This window comes from Quercus suber, unplaced genomic scaffold (genome assembly GCF_002906115.3).
Source record: "Quercus suber isolate HL8 unplaced genomic scaffold, Cork oak 2.0 scaffold_79, whole genome shotgun sequence".
NCBI classification, from domain to species: domain Eukaryota; kingdom Viridiplantae; phylum Streptophyta; class Magnoliopsida; order Fagales; family Fagaceae; genus Quercus; species Quercus suber.
The window spans coordinates 1,238,064-1,260,363 of NW_027069544.1; the positions used below are offsets into that span (position 1 = coordinate 1,238,064).

Sequence of the window (22,300 nt, forward strand, 5' to 3'; positions counted from 1 at the left end):
TTATTCTTTTGATTTGCTGCAAAGTCGTAGCAGGTCCTGCACCACTACATCAATCTCTTCATCTCCCTTATTTTCAATGTTCTCCTTCAATTCTTTTGCCTTCCTCTTTGGAGTTCTCTCCACAAGTACCTTCCTAATCACCTTTGCCACCTCTTCTCTTTCAAGCCTCCCATTCGTGTCTCTCTTCACTTCTACACCAGCACCTAACGCCGCCACCAGCCTAGCATTCACTGGTTGATCAAGATGCATTGGCATGGCTATAATTGGAACCCCAAACGTCATGCTCTCCATCACAGAACTCCATCCACAATGACTCACAAACCCACCAATGCTAGAGTGCTTTAAAATCGTTTTTTGTGGTGCCCATCCCTCTACAACCATTCCCCTATCTCCAATCCTATCAAGAAAACCTTTTGGAAGTGCCATTTGAAGATTGACTTTCTCACCTCGAGGGAATCTCACTACCCATATGAAGGGTACCATGCTCATCCTTTTCCTCTCCATCACTTTCTTCTCCTCTCTTTTCTCCATCTCCCTCATCTTTGTCCACTTCTTCCTCCTCTGCCTCTTCTTCTTCTCCCTCCATCTCTTCTTCATCTCCCTCCATTTCTCTTCTAAAAGGTGAGCTGATGGCTCCCTATCTTGAAAGCTCGCTGTATTCAGAGAATTCTTGCCACAAACTCTTGAACTTGGTGTAATAACCATTGATAGTTAAGCCTTCTTGAGTCATAGAACAAATCTCTCTCTTTAACTCAAACATACGAGGGCCATTCCCTTGTGCAAACCTATGTTGCAAGTCCAACCAGACCTCCCTTGCAGTCTTGAAATAGACCACACTAGGTTGCAAATCCTTCGAAACAGAATTAAACAGCCAAGCAAGAACAGTACTATTACACTTACACCAAGCAAAATAACAAGGATGATCAACAGACTCAGGTTTTGTTAAAGAACCATCAATGAAACCCAGTTTTGTTTTAGCATCCAAGGCGATGAGAACAGCTCTACTCCAGGTAGCATAATTCTCCTCAGTGAGGTGTTGAACAACAAGAGAAACACCTGGATTGTCACTATTAGACAAGAAATAGGGAGTGGAAGAGTTTTCCCACGGATGAATTGTTGGAATTGTTGGAACAGAGGTGCTTGATGTGCTATCAGCCATATCAACCAACTCAGATATTGATTCAACAATCAAGATTGAATATTCTACAATCAAGATTCACAAAGACTAAACCAGGATAACAGAAATGATCACTTTGAGTAATCCCAAAAATTTCCTCAAGAATCAGTAACGAACCCCACTGATCAACAGAAACCCTAAGATTTTATTACAGAACAGGATTCGAAAGAGAAAAAAAAATTCGATCTCACAATCCCTAGGCTTTGAACTCAATTGCCAGAAATCACAAATGAAATTCAAGAACGAAATAGGGAAGAGACAACAACGAAGAAGAACAGTGCAAGATTCAAGAATCAAAAAAAATTTCTACTTGATTCAAAGGAGCACTGAAAGTAAAACAAGTAAAAATTGAACTAGTGAATTTAGAGAATTAAAAAAAATACCAGATGAAGCTCTCAACTAGTCCTTGCTCTGATACCATATTAGAATTCAAGCACATACACTCTCAACAATGGCGGAACTCATGGAAACCAGAAAAATGAGAGAGAGAGAAAATTTGTATGTGAATGATTCAGTATATTAAATAATGTAAACTCTGTTTCTTATATACAAAAAGAATAAGCCGGTAAAGCAGTTAACTAACTATTACTTCTAACTAATTATCAATCTGCCAATATAGAACTAACACGTGTCTATTACTATCTAACTAATTACATCAAGAGAAACTACATTTAGCTTTATAACTATCTATACAAAACGACTTGTAGCTGTATTCTTTTTGTAACTGTGCTCTGCTCTGTAGTCTGAAGTCAAACATCATGCTCTAATATGTGTGAAGCTCCTTCTTGAAAACTTAAACTTCGGTCATTGCCTCTTACACTCTTTGTTAACTTTTCCAAAAAAGAAAAGAGTTTTTTTTTTATTCAATTTATTTGTCAGTAACCCTACAAAATAGTTCTATTTCAATTTTCTAGAAACACTTTTTCTGGCTTTCGGGTCTACTTTTAACTCATTGGAAAAGTTAAAGACTATAGTTTGATCAACAATGAAAAAAAAAAATCGAAATCCCAGAAAAAAGCTTTACCTTTTTTAAAGGAAAAAAAGAAGCTTTTTTTTTCCTATGAATAATGGGGAAAAACAAAAAAGTTAAAAATGAAAAACAAAAACAAAGAGAGACAGAGAAGTCAAAGCAAAGAGAGCGTATTGGACAGGGAGTGGGGGTTTTGTTTGGCCCAGTATTTATTATGTTTTGTGAATGGTGGAGTGAAAAGGTGAAGAAGCTTCCTATCTTCATTCTCAACGGACCAGATTCTCTCTCTTTTTCTGCTCCTCGCTATTCATAGTAGGCGCTTGGGCTAACGGGCCAAAACAAAGGAAAGAAGCAAAGGGTTAGCGATAGAATAACAGGAATATATAAAAGAAAGAGGTAGTATCTAATTTTGCGACAAACGATTAATTGTACTACGGACGACTCATCAGCCATGTCTAAGACTCCCCAAGTATTATCAAACTCAACTACATTCATTCATTCTTCAGGTCTACACACCCAGTCCGTCCCATGGACAAAGAAATATCTGCCTTTCCAATCGTGGTTAGAATCAGGCACGTCTGTCACCAGTTTCAACGTCGCCTTGCGCGTCACGAAGTTATAAAAACCTTCGACGACTTTATTTGTTAGGGTTTGTAACAGTAGAAGAACTCATCCAAAGTAAACTAACAGTGGCCCCCACTAACCTGCCCCTACAACACCTCGGCACCGATGAAAATCTTCCAAGCATTAAGGTAGATATGGTAGATGGACACGCCTACGCAATCCGCTAGCCGACAGTGTAGCTTAGAAAGGGGTAGCCTTAACCCCGTGATGAAGATGGACTCATAAAAGCCAATATCGACCGTTCGTCCGAAGTAGCACATGGAGTTTATTAAACACCTTCTTCGACATTTTGGGGAGAAAGTTGTTCACTAACCAAATCTTGGGGAGAATAAAAGGCTTGAAGTCATCTCCCAACGACTCAGATACCTTTCCATCTCCTTCTCCATCCTTTTCCTCTCCATCACTTTCTTCTCCGTCTCCTTCTTCTCCATCTCCCTCATCTTTGTCCACTTCTTCCTCCTCTGCCCCTTCTTCTTCTCCCTCCATCTCTTCTTCATCTCCCTCCATTTCCTCTTCTAAAAGGTGAGCCGATGGCTCCCTATCTTGAAAGCTCGCCCAATTTCATGTCATAGGGTCATTGCCCGACGGATAGACATCTTCGTCATCTAAACGAATCAATAGGACATGACTGCTTGTCACTTTACTATCACCTGACATCCTCTCACCTACAAGCGACAAGTGAAAACTAAGAGGTCACTCACACGTAAACTAAATACTAGACCGATGACTGAGAGAAAACACTTGAAGAAAGAAAATAAAATAAGTACATAGGGAAGAAGAGGTTACCTTATAAGATGGCGGTGGAAGAATGGGCCTGACAAAGCAACAAAACATAAGGATGAATAGCAGGTGACAGATGGGTAAGATTAAAGCTAGAGCTTTGGGTGAGTTTTTGAAGTAAAATAAAAAAAAAGTAAACTTTGGAAGGGCCTGGACATATTTAAAGAAGGAAGGAGCATGAAAAACAAAGCGACACGACGCTTCCTATCAACCAATCAGAAGATGCCACATGTCATTCCATTAAATGCAAAGACCTATTAGCCCCTCATTCATGGCATAGATTGCCGAAACGAAAAACATTAAATAGTGGGAATATTCTATGTACTCCGCAACCCTTCAGCTATTCCGATGGGTCACGGAGTAGAGTGTAGTTGATAAGGGTATTTTTGTCTTGTAAAATTTTTGTTGCTTACCTGTCCTTTGGGCTCCATCAAAACACGAGGATTCGGACCAAAATTTTCCTTTCTCTATCTAGCTAGGTGCTCGCAATGACTGATGGTCCCCATCCTTACTATCCCGAAGAATGAGTCATGAGACCTACCAACTACGGGCCCATTATGGTAAAAGCCCCGGGCTCGTTGTGATAAAAGCCCTATCAGATCTCTTTAAATTCATATGGATTGATACATTGTTCCCCTTGAAAACTCGTCGGGCAACTCTCACATATGCCTGACGAAAGAATTACACCTCACCACTTGCATGCCAACAAACAAAGAATCATACCAACGAATAGGCATGATGGGCCCCTTAATCCTCTACGTATTCCTCTCGCATGTGTCCTTACATGGAAATAACCTGCGCATAATGTCCAAAGACCCTATCTCACGTTCATATCTTCTTTATATGGAAAGAGAACCCTAAAATCTTGGAGCCTTAACTCCAAATCTCCTTTACAAGAAAAGACTCCTGCATTCAAGGGATCTTGGTTTGCTTTCCACCACTGTATAAGTATCAAACCTCCTTTACTCTAAGGTACGCAGAAAATCTCTAGCTCTCTCACTATAAAGTTCTTGGAGATCTTTAATTCTTTAACTTAACCTTCAAAGGGTTTTTGGTTAACACCCCACCAGTACTCTCTGTTGTTCTTGATTTCTTGTTCTTTAGGTATCCATCGAAGCGTTTGAGAACAATCAGCTTACTAACAATTTTTGTGCATCATCATCTTTAAACATCCTCGTGAGTCGTGAACTTTTCAAAGTATAAAAATTGCTTCCTTCATTATATATGGATGTAATCCAAAGCCATGCATGACCTCTTCAAGATAGCATCTTCAACACTAATTTAAAATTAACTAGGATGCTGATACGCATTTTTTAATTATTACTAGCAAATAATTAATATTTCGTAATAATTAATGCTACATTCAAAGCCTATTCAAACCCACTTTTTTAATAGAGAACATATATATATATATATATATTAAAAAAAAAATGAGTCCTATGTACAAAGTTATGCCAGCTTTTTAATAGTGGGTCCATTGAAAACTAAATGATAACAAAATACACCCTTTTTTTTTTATAAGCTGCAATTATATTAAATTAAGAAGGAAGAACAGAAGGACAATCTGCATTACAAGCTAATCTTAAGGGAGGGGGCAGATTGTCATTACTAAAAACAGAAAAAACAAGAAGAAGATAAAGCTAGCTTAGCAGCATTATGTGCTGGAACAATACAAAGTCTATTAACCCAAACAAAGGAACAACTAGCAAAGGATGGTGCGAGGTTCTGGAAATTTAACTGCGCAGACATATTGTTTGTGTGCTGCAAAATCCTACTATTGCTTATTCTTTTGATTTGCTGCAAAGTCGTAGCAGGTCCTGCACCACTACATCAATCTCTTCATCTCCCTTATTTTCAATGTTCTCCTTCAATTCTTTTGCCTTCCTCTTTGGAGTTTTCTCCACAAGTACCTTCCTAATCACCTTTGCCACCTCTTCTCTTTCAAGCCTCCCATTCGTGTCTCTCTTCACTTCTACACCTGCACCTAACGCCGCCACCAGCCTAGCATTCACTGGTTGATCAAGATGCATTGGCATGGCTATAATTGGAACCCCAAACGTCATGCTCTCCATCACAGAACTCCATCCACAATGACTCACAAACCCACCAATGCTAGAGTGCTTTAAAATCGTTTTTTGTGGTGCCCATCCCTCTACAACCATTCCCCTATCTCCAATCCTATCAAGAAAACCTTTTGGAAGTGCCATTTGAAGATTGACTTTCTCACCTCGAGGGAATCTCACTACCCATATGAAGGGTACCATGCTGAGCTCTAGCCCATAAGCTATCTCTTGCATTTCCTCCTTCGACAAAAAAAACTCGCTGCCAAACGAAACAAACACAGCTGATGATGGTTCCTTGTCATTAAGCCACTCTATGATTTCCTTTTTCTCATCTTCTTCAACGGGGTCTTGAACAAGTGGACCGACAGGTACAATCTTCTTCTTCGCTAAAACAGAGAGATAATCAATATACTTCGCCTCGATTTCTCGAAAAGTTTTGACCAAAACGATTTCAGAAGATTGATGGAAGCATTCTAGTATTCGATCCCCATCGTCACTATCATCTGTGAACTTACCAACCTCATAATCCTGAAGATAAATTTCTGGAGAAGGATATTCAACACCAGGGTTGTTGGCAAGGTGCATAAAAAAAGATGTCATTGTAGCACTCATGACCACGAACTCAACGGCTGGAATATTTTGTGACTGAGCTAGTGATGGTGTCAATATCTGAAGAAAATCATAAATAACCAAATCAGGCTTTAGTTGCTTTAAAATGGAGGTGATGTTTGGACTAGCCATGTCCATGGCCTTTTTGAGTGCGGGCATGAGATGGGGTGGCAAGCCATTGGTTGTGTGGTAGTGTGGTGGAAGCTCAGGTAAGGATGGAAGATGGAGTTCCACAAATTCTATTGAAAGCGAATACTTTTTAGATAGTTGTTGTTTGATCGGGCCAAGGTTTATAGGTGTAGTACAAAAATAAATATGAATGTTTCTAGTCGTGAGCTTCTTGGCTAGCTCTAGGAAGGGTGATATATGGCCATGAGCTAACCATGGGAGCATTAAGACGCTAATAGTATTGTGTGTAGCTTCCATTCTCAATTTCCTGCTCTTTGGGGGGCTATTGCTTTTGGTTTTGTTTTGTTTTGGGGAAAGATACATATTGTGTATATATATATATATATATACACTATTAGCGTAAGAAGAGACGTAAGCATAGGTGTGTAAAATTTGAGTGAGTTTCTTTGAGCTCAATTGCTAAAAATTTTGGAAATTAAATCAAAGATTTGGGTATTAAACGTAGTTTATATCACAAACTGATTAATTTTTTAACTCGATAATAAGAACCAAAACAAAGAAGAAGAATTAAAAAGTAGGTAAGACTGGTAATACAAAAGTTAGAAACGTTAACTCTGATCTAAACTAAACTAAAATAAAGGTGTAGAAAGGTCAAAAAGTTTAAACGTCGCTCGTGAAACTTCAGCAGTGATAAGAAACAAAAAAAAACTCTGCGTAAGCGCTTGCATAAGTGATACAAGTGAAATAATTAAACAAAGAAAAGTTTAAATTGAATATTCGACCTTTTTTAACAATTTAAAATACTGTCGTCATTTGACCTTTATTATATATGATTTATACAGAGTAACTATGTCTAATTAGAATATAAAAAAGCTACGTAAATACAGTAGATCTTACAAGATCAGAATTATTATTACTAGTTGTTAATCCGTGCATCAAAGCTATTGGGTATGAAGGTTTAACATTTTCAATTATTTAATATATGTATAAAAGACAAATTTAAAGAACAAATTATTCAATATTTCTAATTAATCAAGATGAACCACAACAATAGCAAATATGTTAACCCATCCAACAACAAGAATACAACTCATAAGCTTAAATTATATCCAAACACAAACCAAAAAAAAAAGTCTCATATTAATACAAAGAGAAACAAAACAAAAGGCATTTGTAAATTAAAATTATGAAACATTAATAGTGGTCTTTGTAAACCACAAAACATATACATGGCTACTTAAAATCACTACTATCAAGAGAACTATCAAAAGAGATAGCCCTATTAATAAAATAAACCATCAATACTTAATATAAAATAATGAAATAAACAATCAATACTAAATATAAAATAATATAAATAATAAAATAAATAATGCAAGCGCATGAAGTTAACACTTGATGGACGTGGCAGAGGCATATAAACTTGAATTTGAAAGCTTTACAGGCTTGGTCAGGCAAAGGCACACAAAACAAAATAAGGTTGAGAAGACAAAAGAACGAAAGGAGAAAGAAATAAAGTAAAAAGAAAGGAGCTTGAGCAAAAAAGAAAGAAAGGAGTCTTGGTGAAGAAGATGAAGAAGATGGAGGTGACAGCAGCTATCTGGTATCCACTTCCATTTTTCTCTATGAGTTTTTTTGTGTGGATAATATTTAAATGATCTGAGTTTTGGATTTTGGGAGAAGGAGATTGTAGTGTGAGAATGTCCAAAGAACAGTTCAGATGTTAAAATATTGAGATTTGTATTGCTTTTATAATGTTCATGATTAACCTCACAAATATGGAGATAAATTATCAACGTTTGAATTTGAGTTTAAATTGGATTTGTTAGAGAGATAGAGTTCCACTCTTTATTAATAAATATTATTAACTATAATATTTATTTAAATAATGCTGATATGAAAATTTGTGAAAATGCAGAGGCTTCAATTTTATATATAAATATATATATATATATTATTTTGTATAAAAGATAATGCAGAGGCTTCAATTTTATATATAAATATATATATATATATTATTTTGTATAAAAGATCCAAATATAACCTGATTTTATATTACCAAAAAAATTTAATAGAAATTATAGAATTTTAACATATGATGTTTGTTCCATGAAGTAATCGACCATATATCTCTTATTCAATTACAAAAAACTTTACTAATTAAGTTAACTGATATTACCAAATTTAAACTAACTAGCTCCCATATAATGTACAAGAAAGTTCAATAAAATATAATTTTATCTCTCTTTTCTAATTGGCATATAAATATAAAAATTTGTTAATTATAATAGTCATAAATAGTTATTGTGGGGCCCGTGGGCCTGATAGCCTCGGCCCATCGGGTAGCAGGCCCAAGGCCCACGCCGAGGAACACTGACTATTCAAGGCTAAATTGGGGAAAGCCTCTTTTCCCAATTCACGCCGAGAACCTCCTCATCCTCGGCCTGACAAGGGTGATTTTCGGGAAAGACCAGACCCAAAGTAAGCTGTCACCCTCGCATTTAATGCATTTACCTAACCCCCATGGCCGCATTAATGGGGATATAACCCCTTAGCAGGGCAATGTTGATCAGAGTGAACCACTCGAGTACTGATAAGACCTCTGATGGGACGGACGGCCAGAAGAGAGGCAAATGAATGATCAACAGATGGAATAAGGAGATAGGAAGATGAAGACTATATAAGGAAAGCAAGTAAAGTAAAAAAAGGGGAGGGGGGAAAAAGAGAAGCAAAAGGCCTCCTCGGCCCATGGCCGAGGAGAATCCTCCCAGTTGTAAAGAAACTCTAAGTATCTTTTTATAAAGGAGAGTTGATGTTTGATAAACGACGGCCAGCGCCTAAACCTTTAACCCACTCTCTATAAATTTATTGTTTGGGCTTGTTGGGCTGAAAACCCATTCATACTCAGGGTCAATCCAAACTGAGTCCCTACAGTTATTTATTTTAATTATGTTTGTATATGAAATTTTATAAATATGTTAGTATGTGATTTAGAAAGTGAGCACAATTCATTTTTTTATTGTAAGTTGTAGCCAAATTTTGTCTTAAAAATCACCTTTCTTTGAGAAAAAAAAAATGATGACTAGAGATACAGCGTACATTTGGAACTATGCTAGTCTAGAGCATTCACAGCCTATTTGTAAAATTTTATCCGACTTTTCTAGCAAAAAAACTACTTTTTAATTTCTTATTTTCAATTTCATTTATCCACTTTTCAAATACACACTAGAAAAAGTTACAACGCTCCTCAAGCCTTTATTTATTTATTTATTTTTATATATATTTATTTTGGCAACGTGCTTAAGCTTTTTGAGTAGTACAGTCTTTTGCAAAAGAAATGATCATGTTTTAATTTCTTGGTAATTCATGACTAAATAAGGTGCGAATTTTGCATTGAATTGGTGACCGCCGCTAGAGTAATGTCACCTCAACTTTCTATTTCCACTAGAACCAGCTTGGAAAACTCATTAGAAGGTTTGTGTCACCTCAAGCTTTCTATTTCCACTTCCAAAAAAAAAAAAAAAAGAAGAAGATGACTTGTTGCACATATATAAGTAAAAGCGTGTGTGGTGTGAATTTCAGCTCAAAAAGTGAGCCTTCTTCAGTTCTTTTTGAAGAGAATAAAAAGAGATTGTTTTCTTGTCCAGGGCAAGCTGTGTGCCCCGCCACATAGAGTAAAAAAAGAAAGACACAATATTATTTTAGTACGTTTGGTATTTTGGAGATTTTAGGTAGGATGAAAAATGGGAGTTTGGTATTCTGGAGATTTTAGGTAGGATGAAAAACGGGAGAAGGGTGGGGGGGGGGGGGGGGGGGGGGGTGGTTTGCTAAATCAGTGAAACATATCTATAGAGAAGTGTGCTTTGCTGAAAAAACTATCAGATTTGTGGCTGTAATGACTGAAGTAAAGCATGGCATCTGAGGGTAGCCTCTTGGAGCAACCAAGATTCCAAACCATGTGTGGAAACACAGATCTTCGCACAGAGAGTGAGATTTACATGGTATTGCTTAAGTTCCTTGACAATTCATCAAAGCTTGTCCAATTCATCAACCACCACTTCTATCTCTTCCTCTCCTTTCTTTCTTAAACTGTCACTCGTTTCTCTTGCTCTCCTCCTTATGCTCTCTCCAATAATCCCCATCACTGCCTCTCTAATCACAGTGGCAACCTCTACTATTTCAAGCTTCCCATCTCTGTCGCTCTTAACCTCCATACCCACACCCATTTCCTCCACCACTCTAGCATTCAATGGCTGATCAAGTTGAATGGGAATGGCAATGATTGGCACACCAAACTTTATGCTTTTTATCACAGAACTCCATCCACAATGACTCACAAACCCCACAATGCTTGAATGCCTTAGAATCTTTGCTTGAGGTGCCCAATCCTCAACAACAATTCCTCTCTCTCCTACCCTTTCCAAAAACCCCTCTGTTAGCTCCTCTTCAAGCTTAATTTTCTCTCCCACAGGGAACCTAACAACCCATATGAAATCCACCTTGCTAAGTTCAAGCCCATGAGCTATCTCTACCATTTCTTCCTTACTCAGAAAATACTCACTACCAAATGAAACAAACACAGTTCAAGGCCCTTTTTTCTTGTCAAGCCAGTCAATGGTTTTGGCTTTCTCTTCTTCACATACAGGGTCTTCAACAAGTGGACCAACTGGAACAACCTTCTTTTCAATTAGAGAAGAAAGGAGATCGATATATTTCCCCTCAAGTTCTCTAAAAGTCTTGATCAAAACGATATTAGAAGATCGTGCAAAGCTTTGAAGAATGCGTTCTTTGTCATTAATGTAAGGGTGGACAGTGGAAGAACCTTCAAGCGAATTGGTTAACCTTGCTTTCATATAATCATGAAGATGAAGTTCTGGAAAAGGAAAGTCCTCACCTGGGTTTTTCATGGCATGAAGCGCAAGACAAGTCATGGCAGCTCCAGTAGTTATAAAGTTAACAGCTGGGATATTATGGGTGTAAGCTATTGACGGTGCCCAAGGCTGAAAAGAATCATAGATAACCAAATCTGGCTTTAAGGTCTTGAGCATGTTGGAGAAGCTAGGACTGGCCATGTCAAAGGCCATTTTGAGGGTGCTATTAAGGTGGGGTGGGAGGAGTCCAAATCTTCTGTCTCACTTTTTATGCTCTACTCTATACTCCACCAATAAATACTTGCCACGTGTTCACTTAATTAATTAAATATTATCATTATTGACTTATTAATACTATATTTATTGATGGAGTATAAAATAGAGCAGGAAAAGTGGGACAGAAGATTTGGACTCGGGTGGGAGGCCTTTGGTTGTGTGACAGTGAGGAGGAAGCTCAGGCAATGATGGAAGATTGAGTTCCACAAGTTGTATTGAATGAGAGTACTTTTCAGAAAGTTTTGGCTTGATGGAATCGAGGTTGATAGGTGTGGAACAAAAATATATGTGAAAGCTTCTCTCAGTGAGCTTCTTAGATAGCTCTAAGTAGGGTGATATGTGACCATGAGCCAACCATGGTAGCATTAGAATGCTTAGCCTCCTTTGTGTAGCACCCATATTTACTCTCTCTCTCTCTCTCCTTATATTTGTTCCTTGGTGTTAATTGGTTTGCGTTATGCCGAATGGTTTTTATTAGATTGAACATGAGTTGGCGTGGCACTGGATTGAGAGATTTGAGGAGAAGGAAAAAAAACGTGTAAGAGAATGAGGTTACAGCGAAAAGTCATAGGGCGTGGCAGCAGGACAAGAGGGTTGGTTGGTGTAAGAGTCAATACATACGTGTGCTTTTTGAACTACATTGGCTAATGAATCAATGATAACAACTGACACTTCGAAGCAAAAAAAAAAAAAATGATAACAACTGNGTTGGGGTTGTGTTTGTTTTGGGTTGAGGTTTGTTTTGGAGATTGTTTGAATTGAAAAGTTTGTGGGTATTGTTTAAATTATTAAAAAAAAAGAAAAAAAGAAAAGGGGGAAGATGAAGAAGACTAGACCAGACCCAGCGTGAAAGGGGAAAGAAAAAAAGAAGAAGAAGAAAACCAGTGTTAAAGGAAAAAGAAAAAAAGAAGAAGAAAACCCAAACTCACCGAACCCAGTGAGAAAAATAAAAAAAAAAAAAAAAAAAAAAGTTCAAGTTGTGGCTGACCTCTGACTAGTGGGTCCCTCAATGTGTGTTTAATTACCAAAATGCCATTAGAAACTGAGTTTTGGAAACTGAAAAATCATCACTCATCACTCAAAAATCAAATAATTGAATAATGGAAACAAAAACTGGAAATAAAAACCAAACAAACTTCTCAGCCGTGGGTTCGACCATTTTTGAGTTGTGGGTGATGGAAACAAAGTTATGAATTATGGAAACGGCAAATCCAAACAGCCTCTTAGCATCTTTTGTGTAGCATCCATATTTACTCTCTCTCTCTCTCTCTCTCTCTCTCTCGCCTTATATTTGTTCCTTGGTGTTCATTGGTTTGCATTATGCCGAATGCTTTTTATTAGATTGAACATGAGTTGGCGTGGCACTGGATTGAGAGATTTGAGGAGAAGGAAAAATACGTGTAAGAGAATAAGGTTACAGCGAGAATTCATAGGGCGTGGCAGAAAAAAAAAATTGATAACAACTGATGAGACTCGGTTAGCTACTTTAATGAGTGATGCCAACAGCACAAAATGCTGACAATTTCATTTGGCTAATTTTTAGTACATATATCGTTGCATAAACAAATTATTTTTTCAACTGAAATCATGTTATGATTTCAGTTCAAAAAGTTTTGAACTAAAATCGCTATTCAAAACATGATTTCAGTTCAAAATTAAATTGTATATACTTTGTGTGTAATAGAGAATGACCATTTCATTTTTGTCATAAAAACATATTTGTCTTAATCAAAGATTGACTTAAACTATGAGTAAGGGTTCTCAACTTTGATATATATACATAGATGAGGTTTTGCTGTCGAAGATAATGCATGTACGATTATTTCAAGAACTAAAGTCTTACCATCTTACTTCAGATTTTTTTTAAAATCCTATTTTGCTATTCATTTTATTTTACATTTTATCACTAAAAGGCTCTAACAAAATCTAAAAGGAAGTTATTATGCACTTTTTGTTTTTTGACATGGAAAGATTATGTGTGTGACACTCACCATAAATTTTCCTAAGGATTAAAATCTTAATTTCTAATATTTTGGTTATTACGTTGATTCATGCTTAATTGTTACGAATAATAATTATTGTAATCATACACCTTTTCATGATAAAGCCCATGTTGTTTCTCTCAAAAAAAAAAAAAAATGATAAAGCCCACATGAATGTGGGGATGACCATTTGTACATATCTTGACCAACCAAACCATTGCTCTTAGTGGATTTCAGCTAGCTCAACTAGTAAAATCTCTGATAATTGTATAAGAGACCTGAGGTTCAATCATCGCCTACACCACAAACTGATTGGTGTCTTGGTTTGATGATAAAGAGCTATCATCAGAAACGGACATCATAGGTTAAAACTCTCTAAAAAAAATCATTGTTCCTACCATAGCCCCCAAATCAGCACGGGCTTGGACCTTGTGGGAGAACCAGACTTCTCAGTTCTAAGTTATTTTGCTTTCTTGTGCTTAATCATGTAGTTGAATCACTCTTTTTTTTTTTTTTTTTTTAATTATTCCTCAATGGCAACTTGATGTTCATGTAGTACGAGCTTTCAAGGGATCCTGTTTGTGTCATTATTTTGTTACAGTAGGTTGACAGGAGAATGCTTTGTATCTTTGTTAGTCCAAGCTAACCTCAATTCATTTATCACTAATTATTGTTACACACATTAAGTTATACTCTGTCGTACACATTTCAACTGAAATCTTGTTTTGAAATAATCAAAACACGATTTCACATTTTAGCTAAAATCGTGCTTTGCTATGAGTCCCGTTGTAGACACTCGATTTTGCACCCATAATTAATCTTGGAAGATGGCTTAAATGACCATTCATATACCAAAAAAAAAAACATTATAGTTGCATTATATGCATTAATTCATTCAGTGCATATCATAAAAATGATTTTGAGATTCTAACGGTTATAACGGTATGCTCGATTCCCAAATCGGACTGTCGGATTGAAAGATATGACATGATCAAGTTTTCACGGTTTGCATGCATTTTGTTTGGATGGAACTGATCATGTGATTAATTTAAACTAATTCTGATTGGTTAAACAATTAAAATTAATTAAATAATTATGTGATTGGTTGTTGGCTTTTGTCAAAAATAAGCCTGTTTGCATGGGAATAAAATAGATAGTTAGATAACAAGGGAATTGTTGATAATTAATTCATTTTAGAATATTTATATATCAAATAATTATTACTTTAAAGACCTGATTATCAAGATAAAAATGGATTAATTTTAGAATATGAATTAAAAACGCATCTAGGTGCAATTTCCGACTCAAAAATCCTTAAAAAAAGTCCAAATCGAACCAAAATTGGAAGAGCATCCAAGAGGGCCAATCGGCACTCTTGGAGTGCCAATTGGCACTTCCCAAGTGCTGATTGGCACAGACTTGAGGCCTAACCCGAGAACTTTCTGATTAAGATAAAACCTATCATTTTTGAATTTTTGGGGATAACGACGCATTCCAATTTGTATCTAATCTTATTCAACTTATTTTTCAAGCATCCAACCTTTATAAATAGAGGAAAAATATCAGAAATGAGGGCCCTTCTTTTTCTGACTCCTTTACTCCCCTTATGTTAAAGACATTTTGGAAACCTTAGCTTTAAGAATTTCTATTTTTTTTTTTTTTTTTTTTTTTTGTAAGTAAAATATTTAGATCTCAAAGAAGTGAAAATTTCTTTGATTTCTAAAGTATTCTTCCGTTGAAGGGTACGCTCATGCAAGCATGTATTTAATTTCATTCTTGTGTATCTTTTTCTTTTCTCTTAATTGATATATTTGTGTTGTTCATTGCATTTTTTTTTTAAATGAATATGTGTCTAATGTCATTGTCAATATGATTTTTTTCCCAATTTATATATGTCATGTTCATATGTTTAGTTGGAATTTTCTTTAGTTGATTAACATGTTTTAATTCTTTTTTAATTTCGAAATCTGCAATTAATCACTACAACTTCTTTTTTCTAAACAAAAACAGATTTTTATTTTCATTAAATATAGATTTGAAAAAAATTCCTGAGGTTTTTCTAAACAAAAACAGATCTATAGTGTGGGGGGAAAAAGCCCAAAGCTACTTAATGGGCCCGGGACACCCTGTTAAGGACTATTGTATTTCCGAGGAGCAATAGGTGGTTGGGGCGGCCCATCTGAAGCAGGAAGCCCAGAAGTAGAGGGGGAGTGTCGTCCGAAGAGGTCATCACATCTTGCTCCTCGGCTACGAATAGCCTTGATCAAACAAACGTGAGGAAGGTCTGAATAATCTTCCTAACGATCCCAACGGTAATGATAGGTCCTGAGTGAATCCGGAGATGATCAGAACTAAAAAATATCTAAAGGAAAAGCTGCTACTACCACATTTAATGCACTACAACAGTTTTTCTGGCCGCATTTATGTGGAGAAGACCCCTGAACAGTGTAACCTCGGCTACCGCCACTCACAAAGAACTAAAGCAGACACATGACGTGACATGCACTTGAGTAGATACGCAGATGAAGAATAGGTGGACGATGGAGATGATAGGAGAGGATGATATATAAAGAAGAAAGGTCCCTGATAATAGGGGACAGAGGGAAGAGAGAAAAAAAGGAAGAGAAAAGTTTTACTGTAGCTCTGAATATTATAATCATTGTTCACTTAATAAAACATCTCTTCGGACATACATTCATGGAGTTGTCCAAGCATTAGTTCATGTTATCATCATTGCAAGTAACCTAGCCAACTATTGTTTACTTCATAACCAGCCTAGCTCTTTCGCCCACTCTCTACAAATTTATTGTCCTGGGTTCGTTGGCCCTTTGACCCATATCCTTTGGGCTTGGGCTACCAAAACTGACCCCACAATTGGCGCCGTCTGTGGGAAGAGCTTGTGCAGGGGTGGAGACAACAGTAGGTGATGGCTGGACACGGCCAACAAGAAGCGGAGTCTAGGGCATCCCAGCATGTTGACCCTTTTCTTAACCTAGAGTGGAGACAGGACCGCGAGGGTAGCGTGCACACCGTGCCCCCTGGTCAGAACCAATCACATGGGGGGAGTCACATGTCCCATGCAGAGAAGAACCGAGATTTACAGCGGGAGATTGAAAAGCTGAAAAGGGAGTTACGCCATGCAAAGAGGAAACGGGCTCCCTCATACTCTGACGAGGACCCTGATGACGAGCCGGACATCACTTATCAACATAAATCCAGGACACCAGCCAGTGAGTCCTATACCTATGAAGAAGAATCTCATTGCAATGGGCAACGCAGAAGTCCATCACGTGGAGACGTGGGAAACGACGCCATGAGCAAGGCTCTAAACCAAATTTCTAGGTCACCCTTCACGCGCAGGATTGAAGAGGCGAGACTCCTTCGGCATTTTAATCAGCCAGCATTCACCATCTACAATGGTAAAACAAACCCCGTGGAACATGTGAGTCATTTTAACCAAAGGATGGCTGTTTACTCCAGGGACGAAGCTCTGATGTGTAAGGTCTTCCCTTCCAGTCTTAGGCCAGTCGCCATAAGGTGGTTCGATGGGCTGAGCCCAAATTCCATCAGCTCTTTCAAAGAGCTCACCCAAGCTTTTGGTTCACGATTTGTCACCTGCTGAAGAATGGCCCGACCTTTATCTTCTCTATTGTCTTAGAGCATGCAAGAAGGAGAGACACTGAAGGTGTATTTAGACAGATATTGGGAGATGTTTAATGACATGAAGGGCAATTTTGATGCAATGGCCCTAGAAACGTTTAAGCTTGGTCTCCCTACCGATCATGGTTTAAGGACATCCTTGTCTGGTAAATTCGTTACTAGCATGCGTCAGCTAATGGACCGCATTAAGAAGTATAAGAGAGTTGAAGAGGACCAACAACAAGGAAAAGGCAAGGAGAAAGTTATCCCCCAAGAGAGGAGGGATTTCAGGTCGGATCGATACACCAACAGCAAACCGAGGAGAGATTTTCCTGCGCAGTCAGGAGCGGCCAATCCCCAGACTGTCAACACCGTATTCAGAGACCCAGTCCATCAGGTTTTGGAAAAAGTCAAGAACGAGCCGTTCTTCAAGTGGCCGAACAAGATGGCAGGGAATCCTGACAGATGTAATCGCAATCTCTACTGCCAATACCACCAGGATCATGGGCACACGACTGAGGACTGCAGGAACTTGTAGGTTCATTTGGAACAACTAGTCAGCGAGGGGAAACTACGACATCTCCTACATCACACCAGTGGCCGAGGAGGCCCGATGAGCACGGACTCCCGGAGGGATGATCCTCTGAAACCCCCTCTAGGAACTATCAATGTTATCTTCGCAGCCCCAGGGAGAACAGGATCCTGGCCATCCAAGGTTATGTCGGTGGATCGGTTACCTACAGGGGAATCTAGCCAGGGTCCTAAGAGTTGCAAACTGGATGATCAACTAGTTTTAGGTTTCTCGGACGCAGACAAGGTAGGCACTGTCCAGCCTTATGATGATGCGTTGGTCGTCACCCTCAGAATTGGGGGGTATGATGTGAAACGGGTGATGGTTGACCAAGGTAGCGCTGCAGAAATAATGTACCCCGACCTCTACAGGGGGCTGAACCTCAAACTCAGTGACTTAACACGATATAGTTCTTCGCTGATCAGTTTCGAAGGAAGAGTTGTCACCCCGAAGGGCCAAATACGACTACCTGTGCAGACTGGCTCAGAGGTGGTGGAGGTGGATTTCATAGTTGTGGATGTCTTTTCACCCTATACGGCAATTGTAGCCAGACCTTGGCTTCATGCGCTGGGGGCGGTTTCTTCCACCTTGCATTAGAAAATCAAATACCCATCCGAAGGCCGGGTTTGCGAAATCTAGGGGGATCAATCCGTAGTAAGACAATGCTTAGTGGCTACCATTCAACACGAGCCAGGAGCCGAGTCGTCAACCAGGGGCTTATAGCAACCAAAGCACCAGTCATCACCCATTGAAGATCCGGACAAGGGCGCAAGGTGCGAAGATTTGACAAAAATCATCATTGGGGATAATCCCGAAAAATTCTTTCAACTCGGATCCTAATTGCCGTTGTAGGAAAAAGAGGAGTTAGTGCAACTTCTTAAGGAAAACCTCGACGTATTCGCTTGGAATGCTTATGAAGCCCCTAGGGTGGATCCGAAATTTATATGCCACCATTTGAAAGTAAACCCCATGATCACCCCTAAGAAGCAGCCTCCTCGGCGTCCATCTAAGGAACACGCTGAGGCAGTCAGAGAAGAAGTGGCAAATCTCAAACAAGCTAGGGCTATTAAAGAGGTTTTCTACCCAGAGTGGTTGGTAAATATTATGGTGGTGAAGAAGAAGAGCGGGAAATAGCGAGTATGTGTGGACTTCGCCGACTTAAACAAGGCATGCCCTTAAGATCCATTCCCCATGCCTAAAATCGATCGGCTAGTAGATGCCACCGTCGGACACCCCCGAATGAGCTTCTTGGACACGTTCCAAGGATATCATCAGATACCCTTAGCCTTGGAAGACCAGGAGAAGACTGCTTTTGTGACCTCCACGGGTAACTACCACTATAAGGTGATGCCGTTCGGTTTAAAAAATGCGGGTTCTATTTACCAAAGGATGATGACGAGGATGTTTGAACCACAGCTAGGAAGAAATATTGAGGTTTATATAGATAACATGGTGGTGAAGAGCAAAGTGGTGGCCGAGCACGTGAAGGACCTAGAAAGCACCTTTGAAGTTCTCAGGAAGTACAAGCTACGCTTGAATGCTGTTAAGTGCTCGTTTGGTGTGGGGTCAGGCAAGTTTCTAGGATATATGGTGACTCACAGGGGAATTGAGGTCAACCCTGATCAGATAAAGGCCATCAATAAGTTGCAAGCTCCTCGAAATCCCAAGGAAGTTCAGAAACTGACAGGGATAACGGCAGCCCTAAATCGATTTATCTCTCGATCAGCGGATAGGTGTCGGCCCTTCTTCCCCCTAATTAACAAGTGGAAAGGGTTCGAGTGGACAGAAGAGTGTGCTGTGGCCTTCCAACAGTTGAAAGATTATCTTGCTCGACCACTAATCATGTCCAGCCCTGAGCCCGACGAGGTCTTGTTTGCGTATATCGCGGTAGCTACCCATGCTGTAAGCTTGGTTCTGATCCGAGCAGATGGCGGTGTGCAGAAACCCGTTTATTGTGTAAGCAAGTCGTTGCATGAAGCCGAGGTCCGTTATTTACTGTTGGAGAAGGCTATTTTAGCAGTGGTGCACGGTACACGAAAGCTCCCGCATTATTTTCAGGCCCATACAGTCGTCGTCCTCACCCAGCTACCGCTCAGGGCTATACTCCGAAGTGCGGACTACACTGGAAGAATTGCAAAATGGGGGACGATACTAGGGGCTTTTAATACCAAGTATATGCCACGCACCTCAGTCAAGGGCCAAGTGCTTGCTGATTTGGTAGCCGAGTTCACGGAGCTCCGACTAGAAGAAGTAAAGCTGACATCGGACATCGATGAAAAGTCAGTTGGCATGATTTCTCAACAAGAGCCTTCCCATTGGGAGGCGTACGTGGATGGTGCTGCAAACCAGAGAGGCTCTGGAGTGGGGCTAGTGCTGATATCCCCCAAAGGAATCGTTATTGAAAAAGCATTAAGGCTGGGCTTCTCAGCAACCAATAATGAGGCGGAATATGAAGCCCTATTGATGGGGATGAGTATGGTCCAAAGGATGGGAGGAAAGGCAGTAAAGGTATTCTCGGACTCAAGGCTGATTGTGGGTCAAGTTCAGGGGGAGTTTGAGGCAAAGGACGAAAGAATGCAGGGATACTTGAGCCGAGCTAAACGTCTGCAGTCAGGGTTCGAGTCTTTCAGCTTGCTGCATATTCCTAGGAGTGGTAACTCACACGCTGACTCCTTGGCCACTCTAGCCACCTCTTCGGCACAAGATTTGCCGAGAGTTATCCTCATTGAGGACTTGCATAAGCCTACCGAAGCAGGAAAAGGAGTAATTCAAGTACATCAGGTTAGGGCTGGACCCAGTTGGATGGACCCGTTAGTTAAGTTTCTGAAAGAAGATGTCCTGCCTGAAGAGAAGGGAGAAGCCGATAAAATTCGGAGGAAAGCAGTCAGGTTTTGGTTGTCTGAGGATCAGAAACTATACAAACGTTCCTATTCAAGGCCGTACTTGTTGTGCGTGCATCCCGAAAAGGCTGAGCTGTTATTAGAGGAGCTGCATGAAGGAATCTGTGGAAGCCACACTGGAGGAAGATCCTTGGCCCATTGAGCCATCACTCAAGGTTATTGGTGGCCAAACATGCAAAAGGAAGCCCTGGATTATGTCAAAAAATGTGATCAGTGTCAACGATTTGCCCTACACATTCATCAGCCAAGAGGGACTCTCAACCCACTATCCAGCCCATGGCCTTTCGTCCTATAGGGCTTGGATATCGTGGGACCATTCCCTAAGGTTGCAGAAAACAAGAAATATCTACTGGTCGGCACTGATTACTTCACCAAGTAGGTCGAAGCAGAACCTCTCGCAAACATCCGAGACGTAGACGTGCAAAAGTTTGTGTGGAAGAGTATAGTTACTCAATTTGGAGTCCCATGTGCTCTCATCTCGGACAATGGCCTGCAGTTTGATAGCAAAGCATTTAGGAGCTATTGTAGCGAGCTAGGGATCACAAATAGGTACTCTACCCCAGCTTATCCCTAGGGTAATGGCCAGGCTGAAGCTGTCAACAAGGTCATCGTGAATGGCTTGAAAAAGAGATTAGATGACGCGAAGGGTAAATGGGTAGAAGAATTGCCACATGTGCTTTGGGCTTACAGAACTACTCTGCGCAGGTCTACTGGAGAGGCCCCCTTCTCAATGACCTACAGGGCTGAAGCTGTCATACCTTTGGAAACTGGATTCCCGACACTAAGAACTAGCTCGTTTAGTTCGACGGGTAACGATGAGCTGCTAGAGAAGAGCTTGGACCTAATTGATGAAAGGAAGGAAAATGCAATGGTCCGATTAGCGCATTACCAACAAAAGCTTAGACAGGGCCACGATGCCAACGTAAGGCTCAGACCTCTGGAACCTGGCAATCTGGTACTAAGAAGGGTGGTTGGCACTGCAAAGAACCCAACTTAGGGAAAATTAGGGCCTAATTGGGAAGGGTCATATCGTATTACTTCAGGAGCTGGCACTGGGGCATACTTCCTTGAAGACCTAGACAGTCATGTGATACCACGCTCGTGGAATGTAAATAACCTCAAAAGGTATTATTATTTATCAAACTCTTCTTTTAATCAGCATATCAATCTATTACGATTCCTTTAAGTGTTTAAACTTAAATCTATTCATGTCTGTAGTCTTCGGACCAGATGATTTGGGTTAGTTAGCACTATGTTACAATTCCTTAAGTGTTTAAACTTAAATCCATTCATGCCTGTAGTCCTCGGACTAGATGATTTGGATTAGTTAGCACTATGTTACGATTCCTTTAAGTGTTTAAACTTAAATTCATTCATGCATGTAGTCCTCAGACCAGATGATTTGGGTTAGCACTATGTTACGATTCCTTTAAATGTTTAAACTTAAATCCATTCATGCCTGTAGTCCTCGGACCAGATGATTTGGGTTAGTTAGCACTATGTTACGATTCCTTAAGTATTTAAACTTAAATCCATTCATGCCTGTAGTCATCGGACCAGATGATTTTGGTTAGTTAGCACTATGTTACGATTCCTTAAGTGTTTAAACTTAAATCCATTCATGCCTATAGTCCTCGGACCAGATGATTTAGGTTAGTTAGCACTATGTTACGATTCCTTTAAGTGTTTAAACTTAAATCCATTCATGC

General features: G+C 39.4%; 5 protein-coding genes and 1 pseudogene across 5 annotated transcripts; 3 read left to right on the top strand and 3 right to left on the bottom strand.

Annotated features, from left to right (window-relative positions):
- On the bottom strand, positions 1-3,278 carry LOC112036676 (UDP-glycosyltransferase 71C3-like). Its single transcript, XM_065773747.1, has 4 exons — positions 3,085-3,278; positions 1,253-1,314; positions 763-1,203; positions 1-653 (listed from the first exon to the last, which is right to left on the bottom strand). Exons 1-4 carry the CDS (start codon positions 3,276-3,278, stop codon positions 1-3), a joined length of 1,350 nt encoding a protein of 449 aa, XP_065629819.1.
- A 1,853-nt stretch (positions 3,279-5,131) lies between these two features.
- On the bottom strand, positions 5,132-6,649 carry LOC112016123 (beta-D-glucosyl crocetin beta-1,6-glucosyltransferase). Its single transcript, XM_024048633.2, has one exon. The coding sequence runs from the start codon at positions 6,647-6,649 to the stop codon at positions 5,333-5,335; it is 1,317 nt and encodes a 438-aa protein (XP_023904401.2). The 3' UTR covers positions 5,132-5,332.
- A 3,532-nt stretch (positions 6,650-10,181) lies between these two features.
- On the bottom strand, positions 10,182-11,916 carry LOC112036677 (UDP-glucosyltransferase 29-like; annotated as a pseudogene).
- A 5,226-nt stretch (positions 11,917-17,142) lies between these two features.
- Positions 17,143-17,658, top strand: LOC136067614 (uncharacterized). The gene has a single exon (XM_065773748.1). The coding sequence runs from the start codon at positions 17,143-17,145 to the stop codon at positions 17,656-17,658; it is 516 nt and encodes a 171-aa protein (XP_065629820.1).
- Positions 17,659-17,733: 75 nt separating this feature from the next.
- LOC136067615 (uncharacterized) lies at positions 17,734-18,288 on the top strand. Its single transcript, XM_065773749.1, has one exon. It carries the CDS (start codon positions 17,734-17,736, stop codon positions 18,286-18,288), a length of 555 nt encoding a protein of 184 aa, XP_065629821.1.
- An 852-nt stretch (positions 18,289-19,140) lies between these two features.
- LOC136067616 (uncharacterized) lies at positions 19,141-20,733 on the top strand. The gene has a single exon (XM_065773750.1). It carries the CDS (start codon positions 19,141-19,143, stop codon positions 20,731-20,733), a length of 1,593 nt encoding a protein of 530 aa, XP_065629822.1.
- The last annotated feature ends 1,567 nt before the right edge of the window (positions 20,734-22,300 follow it).